At 39.9% G+C, this 15,907-nt stretch overlaps 1 protein-coding gene and 1 long non-coding RNA gene across 7 annotated transcripts in view; one reads left to right on the top strand and one right to left on the bottom strand.

The window, feature by feature from the left end:
• Positions 1–15,907, top strand: part of PHACTR1 (phosphatase and actin regulator 1) — a 294,356-nt gene that overhangs the window by 232,972 nt on the left and 45,477 nt on the right. For all 6 annotated transcript variants that reach the window (XM_079299943.1, XM_079299944.1, XM_079299945.1 and 3 more), the window contains one exon: positions 9,439–9,766. In XM_079299943.1, the coding sequence (XP_079156069.1) occupies positions 9,439–9,766 (328 nt within the window). The remainder of the gene's footprint in view (positions 1–9,438; positions 9,767–15,907) is intronic.
• LOC306799235 lies at positions 10,570–11,101 on the bottom strand. Its single transcript, XR_013773563.1, has 2 exons — positions 11,040–11,101; positions 10,570–10,787 (listed from the first exon to the last, which is right to left on the bottom strand). It is a non-coding gene; the product is annotated as an uncharacterized lncRNA (long non-coding RNA).

Here is a 15,907-nt window from a genome sequence, read left to right as displayed (position 1 = left end):
TCCACATGTTTTCACAGGTGTCCAAGTTCTTTGGGATTCAAAGTTCTAGGTGGATGTGGAAGGAGGGTGGATGTGCCTCCTGCTCCCAGTCTCTCATTTTGACTGCTGAAGCAAAGGATGGCTATATTTATGCAGACCAGAATAGATTCCCTAAACGCTTGCCTGCACCTTTTGAACAGTCTGCTCATAATTGCAGCTTCTGCACAGGAGGCAGCACCTCAAAATCCTGAGTTGAATATGAGGTGTGGCTCATCTTTGTAGTGGGGCAGCTACCAGTCTTCCCCCTGGGTTGATCTCGTGTTAATCCTGCCCTGATATTTTCAGAACTGATGTGAGTAATGCTCTGCCCACATTTATATACTGTAGATTTTTTTTCCAGACAGTTAATACCCATTTTATTCAGGTTTAAGATCTATATCAGGAAAGAGCTCATTAGGAAAGAACGTGTTCTGGTTTTCTCTCATCTCTACGTAGTCTCTTCATGTTTCTGTTTGGATGACCACACTTTTTTGTCCTGTAGAGTTTTGTACATTTTATGTGAAACCTCTTACGTTTTTACCTGCTGAAATCTGCACATAATGGTTAATATTTTGCCTTTTGCTACAAAGTGAATGGGCAGTCCTGCAGCCTGCAAGGCCAGGTAGCAGTATTCATGGCTTCACCTAAGGACAAAACCAGCTTCCTATGATCTTCCATAAAACTCTGTCCCAATTATAAGAAGTTGTTCAGAAATGAGGCCAACATGGAAGAAATAAAAATATAGGAATAGCATAGGAAAAAACTCAGGTACTAAATCTCCTTGATTCATAAGCCATTATTTAGTAAGAGACAACCAAAGAATCAAAGGATGAGGACTTCTGGAGTAATTTTGTTTTTTATGCTGCTGCAAATTTTGTATGAAGTAGAATGAGGCTCAAGTTATCAGCATAAATGAGTTGCTTGATGGTGATGACTTTCCAATGAAAGTGAAACAGAACTGTGACTTTGTGGTGGCCTTCAGTGACGTCTCATCTAGTCCTATATAAAGTCTTGTACGTGCATACAGATAGACTCTTGTACATGCATATACAGAACCTTCAGGCTAAAGGAACAGAGATTCAAATTCAGTCACAGAGCCATAATTTAATTGACATTATTCCTGGTGGAACTGAAACCCTCATTTATACATTCCTTACAAATAAAAGTATTCAGCTTGTTCTTAAGGGTCCATTTACTTTGGTGGTCCAAAGGATATACGTATTGTTCACTGCCTTCAGTGTTCTCCAGTGGTAATTATATTAACTATATGCAATCTTTGGAAATGAGTAATCAATCCTAATGAAGCATCCTCCTCAGTGAGAAGCAGAATTAATGCTATTCTTTTTCTAATTACCCCAGAGACATCCTCAGCTTGTGAGAAAACAAGCAAAATCTTAATTCTGGCATTCAAAATGAAAACTTTTCAGTTCTTGCTGCATACACATTTTTCTACTGAAGAATTTTGGAAAGGTTGAAAGGCAAATTAAGACATACCAGGCAGGGGTAGTGGAGAGTGACAAAGGTTTAATGGTCTGGTAGGTCTGTTCAAGAGACTGTGAGAGGAGCTGTGATCCTATGAAGGGTTCAGGTACACATGTGAAAATGTAGAAGTAACTCAACTTCTGTCTCCATATATATATGTGTGTGTGAATGTATGTGTATATTTAATAGGAACATGTTTTATATAAACATATATTAAAAATGACTATAAACATGATCAGAGGCAAAAAAAGGAAAAAAGTTTTAAATACAAACCTTTAGGGAAAAAAGTTGGACTACCTCTTGCTGTGACAATATTCCAAAGTTCTTCAAAAAAGTATGCAGAGTGACTTGCAGGGCTTGACAAAGAACTTATTGCAGGTTTTAGAGAAGGAAAAGAAACATTCCTTTCCTCTGAAAGCATTTTGAACCATCTCAAATATCTATCTGCCTGTGCCAAGACAAAGATTGGCCTTTCAATTGATAAGAAATGCACATAAAAGAATGGGCCTAAATAAACAGGTAAGAGCACATTTAATTTTGCAGAGAATGAAAAAAATCCATTTTAAAGGTGGAAGGAAGAGAGAATTGCCTCTAGCAAATATAAATCACACAGCCTTGGCATGCTTCTTCTCAAGGCTGAGGCTCTGTAGGGATGGGGCAGTTTAGAAACAGTGCCAGAGCCAAGAGCAGACTGCAGGGCAGCCACTGGGAGTAGTGCCAACACTGCTGCAGAAGATGCTCCATGCTTTTCCTCATGCCATGTCCTGTGGTCTTGAGGGTGCTGCCTCCACAGGGAACATCCCTGTCACAGCACTGGGTGTGGAAGTGACCACACAGCCCTAGAGGACAGGCAACTCCAGGAGTAAAACATGAACCTTAACTGTTTTGATACCATTGTTTCAGTGCTCTGCATGTCCTGTTGGCCAGTCACCTCCTGGTGAGCCTTCTACTGCTTTTCAAACATAGTGAGCATTAGACTGATTAGTATTAGACAATGTTCACATTGTCTGATAATACTTCTACTCTCTACTACATTCTAGTACAAGATAGAATTTCTTTCATTGTTTTATTTCTCCAATATTCATGCGCAGAACCCAGGAATTTAGGACACTTCTAGCTTCCTCCACTGAAAATTTAGGAAGAGTTGAAACAATCACCTGGCACCAAATTTAATTGGGGTGCTGGTGTTCAAGTCCCCAGCTTATAATAAAATCTTTAATGGCCAAGTGACAGGAAGATTAGGCATGTCTGATTGATAGACCCCAGTGTTGTAAAGTTCCCTTTGATCTTGATTCGTTAAGCTGTTAATTTTCACCAGCACAGATATTTTCTGAAATTAATTAGATATTTTCCAAATGAATCACCAGTAACCCATAAAGCTCCTAAAACAGCAGAGAACAAAATATGTACCACTAAGATGGGATCTCAGGAGCAACTGAGTCTGTTTGAGCTAAAATCTAGACTAATATTAGAATAAGGTGTGGCTTTGGTTGTATCTGGCCACTTATCTATTCCATGTAAACTTTTTGCATTTTTTTGCTTTTTTCATTCAAGATCTTGAAAATACACATAGCACATTTTTAATCCTGATACTGTGCTTGTCTAGTTATGTTTATGTAGAGTCAGAACTAATTTATAATTAGAGGTAAACATTTAACAGGGCAGGAAATGTTAAAAGTTCTCCAGAGTTGCTTCTGACAATGCAGACAAGAATGAAGTTTGAGAACATGAATGCCTGGGGTCCTGCTGCCTTGCCACAGCACAGCTGGTTATTAATGGCAGCTTTATAAAAGTTTTTGCAACTACAAAATTTGTCCAATAAATACTCTGCAGTATTTTATAATGTAGTAGTCACATATCAAAAGACTCCTCTGTAGATGAGCCCAGGATGTAATCCAGAAGCTTCCTCCACTGTGATGTTAGCTCCAGCTGCCTGCTCTGGCAGGCTACATTCAAAGAGAGGTTATATTCACATGGAGAGAATGGACAGTTCTCTCACTGTGTGTCAAGGGAGAAGGAGCAGAGCAAAAGCAGTTTCTCCTTCACCAGGTTCTCATGGAAACTGAACCCTGGTGCAGTTTCTCCCTCTATAATTCTTCTCTGTGCTGCTTCCTGGAGAGGAGTACCTATCACATACAAGTATCAGGAAATCTTTGAAACCCTCTTCAAGGCCCTGCACAGGAATTCATGCAGAGCTATGCTTTTCAACATTTAGAGCTAATCATGTCTTGCTTTTGTTCTCCAAATTCAACCTGAATCTTGGATGTGTATGTGTTACAGAAGAACAGCAAAGAATTTCTGTCTCAAATCTTCCCCTGAGGACACGGCTGCTGCTCTGGCTGTAGTCAGCAGGAGATGCATGGTAAATCTTGGAGAACAGTTTTTGACTTGTTCTTATGAATCTGCTCAAAAACTCATTGAAACAAGAAAAGAGATTTTCACCATTTAGGCACAAGTGATTACAGAAGAGAGGACCTGAAAAAGCAAAAGCTACTTGTCCAAATATTGCCAGCAAATACCAGGCACATCACCCCATGGAGCTCCCTCAACAGGCCACACTGGTTTTTGCACTGTTGGTTTGGGGGTTTTTTGGCAAATTATTTTTCAGAATTATTTACTTGGAAGGAATTTAAAGAGTATCTCATTAGCTTTATGACAAGCTGTATTATTTGTAGTTGCTTATAGCACAGCAAAGGTCACAGTATAAGGTTATTCAGGTGAGAAAGAACCTCAACAGACCTTTAACCCAACCTGCTGCTCAAAGCAGAGCCAAGTATGGGATCAGACCAGGTTGCTCAGGCCTTTGACCAGCTGGGTCTTGAAAACTTCAGAGGATGCCAGCTGTACAACTTGTCTGGATCAATCTGCTCCACTGTCTCTTTTCCTGGCCCAGAAGATACTTTCCTTATAATCCAGTCCTGAACCTCTTCTGTTTTGCTTTTGCCCACTGTCTTTCCTCCTCCCACCACACACCACTGAAGAATATCATCTTACTGATAACCTGGCTTGTAGGTACTGGGAGGTTGCTCTTAAGTGTTCTCCCCACAAGCTGTCTTTGCTCCAAGCTGAACACATCTCAGTACATTAGTTCAGCAGGTGCTCTAGCCCTCAGCCACTGCAGTGGCCCTGTGCTTGACTCATTCTGGTTTTTTGCTGTCCTTCCTGGTGGATACTAAGCATGCACAGTAGTCTAGATATAGTTGAAGGGCTGGTGAATAGAAGGGGATCCTTCTATCAATAGATGAATCCTCTGATCTCCTGGCTGTTCTTGTACCACCCAGGAGTCTGTTGTCCTTCCTTGCTGTCAGGGTACAGCGTTGGCTTATATTTGGCAAGGAGTCAAGGAAGAGCATTTCTGCCACTGGCAGTAAAGCAACCACAGCCAGCTTTGCCACAAGCCCAGGATCCCCAGGCATGTCCTCTTTCTCCATGCAGTAGCTGAGCTGGGGCAGGATTTGAAGATTTTAATGAGCCTTTCTACAGCCCTTGCTGCAGCAACCTTTGCTGCCATACATCCAGAAGTTTCTAGCACCCCATCTGCAGCAGCTGTATCTTCAAGGTGTGCTGACCAGATCTCCAGCCATGTTCAGTGACTAACAAGCATCAGACTTGGTGTACATGTGCACAGCTCTGGTGTACCACTAACACTTCAGAAGAACCATATAGTAGCAAATGTGTGCCACAAATAAACATATTTATCTCATGAAAACCCCAAAAGAAATACTGTAATTATAGATGTTAGCAAAATTATCTGTATGGAAAGGGTAAGGGATAGCCTGCTTGTCAAAGGTCTGATGTGTAGCAAATATTGTGGCATCCACAACTATCTTTTAAGCAATTGATTGTCATTAATAGTGGAGAGGTTGATGTCTTAACATCTTTTTCATCAATTCTAGTGTACAAGTTATTACACCGTGCTGAGTGGTCACAACCCCACTGGGAACCAACATCTTGCAAAATTACTCATTATTCTCTTGAGCATTAAAACCTCAGCTAGAAGAGATTAATCAGACTTGCACACCTGGCTTCACACAGTTTGCTTCTTTTTGGTTACAAGTGCTTTGTGCAGTGATTTAAGCCTCTGATGCTGTTTCACTGAAAAGACACATCATAGATTCCTTGTTCTTATTTCCCCAGTCCTCTTCTTACTCATCTACAGATGCCCGTGTCTGATGTATATTCCCTGCTGGAGACAATAATTGTTACTACCCCTGGTTCATAAATCATGTACATTGTGAAATTAAAACAAACAGAGGAAAGAGCTGTAAAACTCAGTCACCTCACTCTTGCATGCAGGAAGAGGTTGTTCTATCCTTTACTGTAGATTATGGTAGCACAGTTTCCAGCAGCATGCCTGAAGCCCATGGATTTGGGCAAGGCCCCACTTGTTCAGTGTAGTCACTGATCAGACCACACATTAAAACTTACAGTGCCAAGGTCTCCATTTCTGGTGTCAGTGAAGATACACAGTTACAATTTCCCAGCAAATGGATCAAACTCTTTTCCCATTTTAACCATGTTATTTAAACAAAGAATTCTCCTGAAGATGAAGGGCAGACAAGTAGACTTAATGCCTCTGATCCACTTCCAAGAGTCTGTTTTGGTATTAGGATCATATTCACACAAGCTCAAGAACCTGGGTGTAACACAGGCTGTCTGAATGAGCAGATTAAAATAATGTGGAAGATTTTTGGTGATGTCCGGTGGAGTCACCACTGAAACCACTGGTACCACTGAAAACATATTGATGTGAAGCATTTGTTTAAATGTAAGTGAAAACTACAGGTCCATACCTTTGTTGTCAAAAGGTCAAAACCAAAGTCAAAGAGTCAAAACCAGAGTGTGTGCATCTGATTCATGATGGAATGAGTATGTGGCTACTCAGGATAACTAAGCTAGACTTGTTCTCCTGTGAAGTTCCAGAGCAACAGTGCCTGTGCCACAACTCTACTGCATGAATACTTGCATGAGAATAGAAATTTTCACTGTATTTAGAAGAAAGAAGGAAGGATTTCTGTTTGCTTTATACCTGAGCTATTTGACATGCTCACTTCCAACATACAATATTGCTCTGATCTTCAGGATCACAAAAGGCAGAAAACCCAGATGATACTTCCAGTTATTCTTTTGTCAAAAGCAAGAGATGCCTGCAGTTGGGATCTCTTTGAATTCACCATTAAGGTTGGCTGCCATAGAGCGATGGGGCATCCAAGCACAGGCACTGTCAAATGAAGACTTTAACTGACACACTGCAGAAAAGGATCTTAAACCAACCTGTATTTGTCAAAATGAAAGTGTAGATCTCAGTGTAGTCTTTGTAATTCAGGACAAGCTCTAGAAGTAAAACTGCCTGAAGCATAAATGTGTGAAAAAAACGCACTTTTTTTACTACAAATCCCATAGGAGCTTTATTCTCAGGGCTCTATACAATTTACTCTTTACTATTTCTGTTATTTACCTTTTATTGAAGAGTGTGTTCTTTTATGCAGGATACACAGAGGAAATGTATGCAAATAACGTGTTTGTAAGAAAAACAAGTGACTTGAAGACCTTTGTGTGCTTGAATAGAAAATCCTGAATGTGGTTTTTTTTTTTCTTTTACTGCTTTGGCAAACCCATGAATTAAATTTCAGCCTTGGTAGAAAAATCAGAAGAATTTTTGCCTGAAAGAGACAACATGTTAAGTGGATTTAATATTACATTGAAAGGCAAAATACTTGGATTATAGTCTCTATAGCTCTTCTACTCTGCAATGTGGAAAGGCCACTTTTTCTCCATGCCCCTACATTGTGGTGTAACCCCAGCCAGCAGCCAAACCCCACTCAGCCACTCACTCACTCCCCCACCAGTGGGATCAGGGAGAGAATTGGAGGGTAAAAGTGAGAAAACAAATTAGTTGAGATAAAGACAGTTCCATAGGGAAAGCAGAAGCCATGCACACAAGCCAAGCAAAACAAGCAGTTTGTTCACTTCTTCCCATGGGCAGGCAGGTGCTCAGCCATCTCCAGGAGGGCAGGGCCCCATCATGTGCAATGGCTACTTGGGAAGACAAACACCATCACTCCAAACATCTCCCCCCTTCCTCCTTCTTCTCCCAGCTTTACATACTGAGCATGATGCCATACAGTCTGGAATATCCCTCTGGTCACTTGGGATCACCTGTCCTGGCTCTGTGTCCTCCCAGCTTCCCAGGCATCCCAGGTTTCCCCAACCATGTTGCACTTCAAAAAGCAGAAAAGACCTTGGCTGTGTGCAAGCCCTGGTCAGCAGTAACAGAAATATCTCTATATTATCAACTCAAGCTTTGTTCAGCACAAACCCAAAACAGCCCCATAGCAGACACTGTGAAAAAAATTAAATATACCCCAGCCCATGTTTGCACTCCCTTGGACCCCTCTGTGTTGTTAGCCTGTAAACACTCTGGAGAGGGGAAAGGGTTACACTGTCAATGTGTTGTTCCTAGCATAATAAAACCACTAATAATGCTGTGGAAGATGTGACTAGCACTAAAGTAAATCAAGAGACATATCTGAACCTAGCTCATGGTGTTTTTTTCACCTTACAATCTGTAATCATTTTCAAGATGTGTTACTGCTTGGTAGTCCTGATATCAGCCTTGTGTACCCTGGCAGCTAGATATGGATAGAAGAACAGGCAATATCCAGAACAGGCCAGGAAGAAGGAAAGAATGAAGGGAGTGGGCTCAAGGATAGTTTACATTAAAAAGAACCATCTGGAAAAGGACTATAGAAATCTGATAGCCATCAGAATAGTGATGACCTTTGGAGAGTAACATCTAACTCCCAAGCTTCTTCAGGTCAAAAAAAAAGATTCTGATCCTGCAAGTCCCTTACCATGTTGTAGCAAGAGGAGTGGACAGACACAGAAAGAGACATGCAAGCCTTGCCCACAGAGCTACATTGCAGAGACAAATATGTGCAGCATTCCAGGCTGGAAAGGGCCTGGCCTTCCTCTGAGGGACAAACTCAGAGTTGTTGCTCACATTGTATATATTTTCTCTCTCTTTTTCACTCTTTCCCCCATCCATCTTGGCAACTACTAGCCCTCATGAAAATATTTCACAGTGCAACTCCAAAAATCTCCATTCTGCAGTTGAGTTCTGGAAGAGATGTTTGCTTGTGCACCTTTCACTGATTTCTCATTGAAGTCAGGGAAGTCTTTCCCTGATGGATCAACTATGGGTTTCAGTGAACATTTTAACTAGAGTTAAAAGGTAAAATTCAGTGTTTGAGTCCAGAGAAAATGCCTACCACTTCTGTAAAAGTATACATTAGTCCTAACAATCTAGTTTCCTTTAACTTTTTTCCTTTTGTACCCTCCATTTTTCAAAACCTGTCCTGTTTAGTATCCAAACCTTATTTCTTTACCCTTTTTCCCTATAATATAATTTTTTACACCAGATGTTTTGCACATTACAAAGCTGTAAGAAGTGTGACTTGTAGTAATTGCACTGCAGTGGCTGAGATGGATCAGAAATCCCTGAGCTTTTGCTCTGGCAGTGATGGTGGTGAGTCATCCTGTAACTTCAGACACTGAATTGCTCTCTTCCTAATTGCTCTCCCCATGTTTCCCTGCCTGTTGAGTAGAAGAAGTTGCATCTACCTCACAGGGCTATTTTGGAGGATTAGGGTTTTAAAGTGTGCCACATGCCTTGTTAAGTATTGCTTAATGTGTTTATTAAGGGGCATGCATAGCCCTGGGATTTTTTTTGTGGGACTCGGGAGTGCTGCAAAACAACAGTGTTTTTTCTGGAGGCCATGCTGAGTGTACAGTAGGGGTTGTCTGTCACAACAGGGAAGGTGTGTGCACACTCCCATGTTGAGTAGCAACCTCAGTACCTCCTCATCCAGGCAGATACTCTCATCTTCATCTTACTGACATAAAAATTAACACCAGTGCTCTCTTCCTTTCTTTTAGATCCTGGCGCTCCTGTGAAACTGCCTTGTATGCCAGTTAAACTGTCACCTCCACTACCTCCAAAGAAAGTCATGATTTTTGGGCCCCCTTTAGGGGGGCCAGACCTCTCCCTCTCATCCTATGCCACGCAGAAGAGCTCCCAGCAGCCTTTGACCCAGCAGCATCACACTGTCCTGCCATCCCAGTTAGCAGCTCACCAGCTCCAGTACGGCAGCCACAGCCAGCACCTTCCTTCTGGGTCCAGCACGTTGCCCATTCACCCTTCAGGGTGCCGGATGATCGAGGAGCTGAACAAAACCTTAGCCATGACCATGCACAGGCTAGAAAGGTAATGGCTCAGCTTTTAAAATTCCATACTGGTGTGCACTGTTTCCTGCTAACCTCAGCATTGATACCATTGCTCCAGTTACATTCTTGAATGAGGTGTCTCCTCTGGGGTCTTACACCTTCAGGGCAGTCATTTCTGGAGAAACCGAGGCAGAGGAAGAGCCTTTCCAGGCTTGAAAGTGGCAGAAAGGAAATAAATACCAAATTTTCTGAACCCCATTGTCCTGTTCAAGGAAGTAGTTAAAATACATGCAGCCAGTGGAGAAGATTTTAACAGGACATGCCTGGCTTGCAGAGGCATAACTGCAGAGCTCCAGTTGTGTGGAGGATTGCTAAATGCATGGAGAGGAAGATTCATAAAAGAGCAATTAGAATCCAATGTGCCACTCCAGCAGGGCAGCTGATTAGTATTACCAATTAGCTTGAAACAATCTATGTGGACTTCCTACAAGTCACTTAGAAGGGTTTTAATACAGTATTTAAATTATTTAAATTAATTTAAATTAAATTATATGTTTGATCTTAAAATAAGTGTTTGACTCATTCCACAGCAGCTACCATTTGCATCTGGCAAGAGGCAGCACATTTGATCAGAAATGCCTTACCCACCTTGAGGCTGCTTTCTGTTATTGTCATTTATGAGTCTATGAGTGTTTCTCCAAGTAGTCTCAGTAAGTGAAGCATTTTGTATAAATGCAACCTGCCCTCATAGACTGCAACGTCAGCAAGCTTTGGAAAATGTATTTCACTTTGCAAAAAGTTTTCTTCAGGAAAACTGAAAAAAATCTTAGAACAGGGAGGATATTCTGAAAAATCACATGTTTTATTTAGTACCAAGCACAGCTGTGTAGCCACCTTATTCTAGAAGCATCAGATCATCCTGTTATGAAGACAAAATATTTTGTCTAACAGACAAAATGCCTAATGATTTATTCCTTAGTATTTCTGTCTGATAATGCTACCTTCATTATATTCCATAGTTGGAAACAACTGGATTATTGATGGCAGTTTCTCCTTACTGCCTGAAAAAGTCAGGAGACCAGAGGCTGTCTCCCACTGCCAGCTTATTTTAGTACCATAATAGTGACATATCTGTGATTACATCATGGGCTAATGTTTCTACAGCATGGGGGAATTCTCAGCTGGGGACAAACTGCTAGGGCTATGAAGGAAATTCTATTTCCCATCAGTGAAAGAGCTGTAGAGGTAGGATAGAAAGATCACCCATATTGTCCCCCACTGCCATACCCAGTGACTACCCATCTGCCTCTCACATTGCCAGCATGGCTGGGCTGGTGCCTCTGCACCACCCCAAAATTCAGTGCACCAGGCACAGAGTGTAGCTGTGTGCTAAAGGCTCCTTGGGGGCTGCACTGCCCATGCCATCCCCAGCTTAGGCTGGATGTCTTAATGTCTGGCTTACACTGTGTGCAGAAGGCCCTTTGTTTTCCTGTGCCCAGTGACATCTCTCAGAGTATGACTTCACTGTGGCATCTGTTGCCCCACAGCAATGAATGCTCCAGTTTCTAGTCATCCATCATGTTTATGTCTACAAATATGTTTAACCAATTTAAAGAAGGTGATGGTATTTGGGTTTAACTATTAATTTGAAGCTGAAGCTCTGCTGTTTGTGAAAAACTGGATAAGCAAGCCTTCATGTCCCTATGTGAAGCAATTGCTTCCATTTGCAATTAATAAGAAGAAAATAAGAAAAGGTTGTGGCACTGATATTTCACATTTTAAATGGATATGAATCCTAGTTCATGATCTTGCAGACAGATTTTTCATAGCCTTTTTTATGTGGTTGAACTGTTAGTTAAATCGTGGATTAATGTATTGAGTAGTTTGTTTGTGCTCCTTGCCAAAACAAATCAATAACTTTGGCATTCACAAAGGAGAAAATAGGTCATGATCATTTCCTCTGCAGCAGCAATTGTTATTTTTGTAGTATATAGAGGTAAATGTATTTCAAACCATTTACGGTTCTGTGGAGCTGATCTTGCTGTTAAATTCTTCATTTGCTTTTTTCAAGCCACATTGTGATCTAGATAAATTTGCCAACTTTGCTTGAAGAGTTGTGCAGATTTTTCAAATATATTTGTTTAACTTGGGAGACAATTATATGCACCAAATGCCTCTGTTTTCTACTGGTTTTGACAGTACTTACTTTCCCTTAAAAATTCCCTTAAAAATCTGCATTAAACCCCAGAGAAATTATACTGCAGTATTTGTCATTGCTAACTTCAGCCCAAAACTCTCAAGGACCTGATAAACTGCAAAGATCCTAGGTCCCCTTCCTCTGTTTGGAATTTGGTAGTGTGTGGAGTGACATCCTGCACTTTGCTGTTCCTTCCAAGTTAGCAAAGTACTGGGCCACTACTGTTGGGTCAATAATGCCAAGGAGATGAGACAGCCTGAAAGTCTCTGAGGCACCTTCTGGTGAATACTAAGGGATTTTTCCTTCTGATCTCAGACATTATCTCAAAAGTATCCTACAACTTTACAGAATAGTTGCCATGGTGCTGCAGTAATAATGCTGCAAAGTCTGGTAATTTGGGGGATTATTTAGAGTAGTGTTTTGATTTTAATAAGAGATGATCATATAGACAAGTACAGATCAGGTTTCAGCTCTAATTTTTTTCTTTTCCTCTCAGAATTTTTCCTTTTCTTGTATCTAGTTTCTTTGAATCTGGTGCAGTGGAAGCTTGTCAAAGTAATTTAAGCTCTAATGATATTTGCTGAATCAATTTGTATCAAATCCACCTTTTGTTCCAGTAAAATTTTCTTAGACCTCACAACTCTCCTGTTTACCAGATCTCTGAGTATGGACATGAGCAACAAATGAAAGGCTAAAACCTTCCCTTCTTCTAGCAATCTGGATTTTTTGCTTACACTGATAAGATCTCTGGAATTCAGATAGTCTAACAACATCTGAAGACTGATGGTTGAAATCAGTGTTTTGCCAATGAGCCACAGGCTTGCCAGAGAAAAATGAGCTTTCCCTCTGTACAGACCTGGAAGCCAGATTTTTCTGTCTTTGACCTTGAGAAAGTTACTGAGTCTCTCTATCTCTATTTTCCCCTCTGCAGGAGTGATTGCATGTAACTGCCTCACCTAGATCTAGTGCATATTAATAAGTTAATGTCTTAAGGTACATTAAAAAGCATGTAATAGCTATTCAAGTCCCAGTTGTTCTTATGACTTAAAATGATAGTTAATTCCTGGATTTTTTTGTTCACTTTTATTACAGACATTATAGAACATTAAGTTCATTTGTGCACTTAACACTTTTGATTGCAAACATTTTCTGGTACTCATAATGTCTTTTCATAACCTGTTCTCAGAAGGGCAATCTGCCCCTTGTCATAGTATGACTATTATGACATGTCATTTGTGCTGCCAGTTTGCCTCTATTTTCCCTGATAAATTACCAGTTTTATGGTAGATTAAGTTGAAACAGAGAAATGTGTAATTTCCATGTAACCTTTTTTCTGCAACCTCTGTTGCTAATTTGTGTCCTACTGCAAATGACTTTCCCCTTCAGCCAAAAGGGTGTTTGTCAAGCTTAAGTAAAACTAGATTTGTGCACCATTTTTTACCATTGCATTTTAGGAGTTGATGAAAATCTGGTAAGCCCTGCCACCAAAATATGCAGATTTCATTCTCCTGACTGAAATTAATTTGAGAAGAAAGACCATGCCCCAAAGCTGTGCTAAGGAAGCTTTGGAAACCCTCTTGTGACACCAAAATGTGTCTTTAATTTTGACTTAGTGAGGCAGTTCATTGCTCTGAAACAGCCTGATTTTCTGCCTTGCCTGTATAATACTCAGCCTGTCTGGAAAGGTGACAATTAATTTCATTTACTCTGTGGGTTCATGCACAGGAGCGGGTGCAGATGAATCCAGGCTTCTGTTTTTTCAACGGAGGTACTAAAGAGCTGTTAAGTGGCAATATCTCACTCCAGGTTAGAATTGCCTCTGTGGCAGAGCAGTGAGAAATCACTGTGTCCAAAAAGACTGTGTGTGAGACCAGTTCCTCTGGGACACCCAGCTCAGCTTCAGACTGTAGATTTATGAAATGAAATGCATTAGACATTACCACCAGTGTCCTGTAAATCTTATGAAACATATTTGAGTCAGAAAACATTTGTCTTCCATAAAACTTGTCAAGAGAATTGCATCTTGTCTAAACTTTAGCATTGCCCAAGGATAGAAACACTTAATATTTATAGCTCTGCCTTCTCTGTTTTTCACACACATTCCTGTAGTAGAAACGTATATACAGTGGTTTGAAATTTTATCCGATTTTTTGTTTTAACTGATAAGTACAGAAAAGTGTACTGTGGATCTGAAACATTCTGATAAAAGTGGAACCCTTTATTCCAAAATCGAAGGGCCTGGCATGACACAGGAAGTGTGCAGGTTTTTCCCTCTAGATTTTACAGGAAGGATTACACTTTTTTCCTTTTTTAAATTTTGTCAGTACCATGAGTCATTCATATGCTTAAACTGTGATTTTTCATTGAAGTATTTTCTCACTAGAAACATTGCAAGCTATAGTGATGTAACTTTTTTGCTGTTTTGATCATGTAAAGATGGTGCAGCAGTAATTTCAAGTCCTTGCCTCAAGTACTAGGGTGCTACGAACTCTTCGGATCCATGTGTTAGGATCTTCTTGAAACAAGTACTTGCTTAATTGTAGCTTTTTTCTCTAATTTTGTTGCAAAACACAAAACTGGTCTAAAATGGGTTTTTTGAAATAATAGTGTGCTTTTTGGTGAGTAATGCTAAAAAATGTTATGGTGTAGACACCTGACCATGTGGTAGTTTTGCTAACAACACAGAGTAATTTATACACAATGGGCATATCCAGTGACCTTGATTTGTCTTTTTTAAGTATACTGCAGTACTGCATGTATTTCATAAGCACTTTGCTTAGACAGCTGACTTAGTCAAATTGCTGTGGAAAGGGCTGATTTTAATCAAGAACCACACAAAACACTAGAAAAAATGAGGGGCTTAAAATAGAAAGTAGTATTATCAAGAAAGTGGATGATTCAGAAAACTTACAATGAGATGAGAAGCTGTCTATTTCTAGATCACTAGTTCAAATAAAAATCCTCTGTGGTAACTTGTAAATCTTGCCATCCTATATCTGCTTGATAACCTAAATTGATGGATCACTTTGATATCTGCTACCCTATGGCCATGAGGATGCATCTCTAAGCTACATCCATCCTTCACAGAACAGGGAGGTACCAAATAGTCCTGGATGCTGAGCTACTTCTTGCTCCTTTCATTTGTACCTTAGAGGGGCTTAGTGAATTGGTTCTTGTTCTTTGTGTATGCATTGTTTTAAAATTAACTGAATGATTCAATGGTTGCGTGCAGGTAATTGGAATTTGCATGCATTCAATTTTGGGTATTTTTTAGCAATGTTAACAGAATTTCACAATTATTATTTTTAGTTTTTCTCAGAAATTTGATTCCAGACTTTTGAATTTCCTCCCTTTCCTCTTTAAAAGACTTACTCAAAAATTAGCTTACAGAGAAAACAGATTTAATGAAGTTCATAATATAAAAATTCTGAAAGTATTTCAATAAATTAAAAGTTAGTTCAAAGTTTTTTAAGATTTAGTTTGTGTAGATTGTGTAGTTAGATGTGTCATTATGAGAATTCAGCTGTTGAATTCTAAAACTGCATCTGAGATAAAGATTTTGTATCAAACTCATTGAAGTCCAATACAAAAATTTGCAAGCCAGTTCTTCATAAATCTTTCTTACTTTGTGATACAAAACATGGGCTATCACTAAGAAAATCAAGTTTCTCTCTTCAAGGCATCTAGTAAAGCTCTGCATCTCGTTGGTTAGTCTGCAATAATACATGTTGGAATTACAAAATTATTTCTTTGAAGCTGAAGATGATGATGACAGCATGGTGTGGTTTGTTCACAGGATCTGAAGCCTTTTCTTCTCTTTAATCCCTAAGAATACTTGGAGTAGCATTACATTCCTAGATCTACATTTTTAAAAGACTCTCTAGAAAGTTATCTAGCAGCCATTTAAGAGTCTGTTCTAACTTTTGGATTAGAAGAAAGCAAAAATGTTCCAAGTTGAAGATAGTAGATTCAGTAGATTTCTGT

The sequence above is a fragment of the Erithacus rubecula genome, assembly GCF_903797595.1.
Source record: "Erithacus rubecula genome assembly, chromosome: 3".
Classification (NCBI taxonomy): Eukaryota; Metazoa; Chordata; class Aves; order Passeriformes; family Muscicapidae; genus Erithacus; species Erithacus rubecula.
Note: the sequence above shows the minus strand (reverse complement) of the source record. Positions and strands in the feature narration are given on the sequence as shown.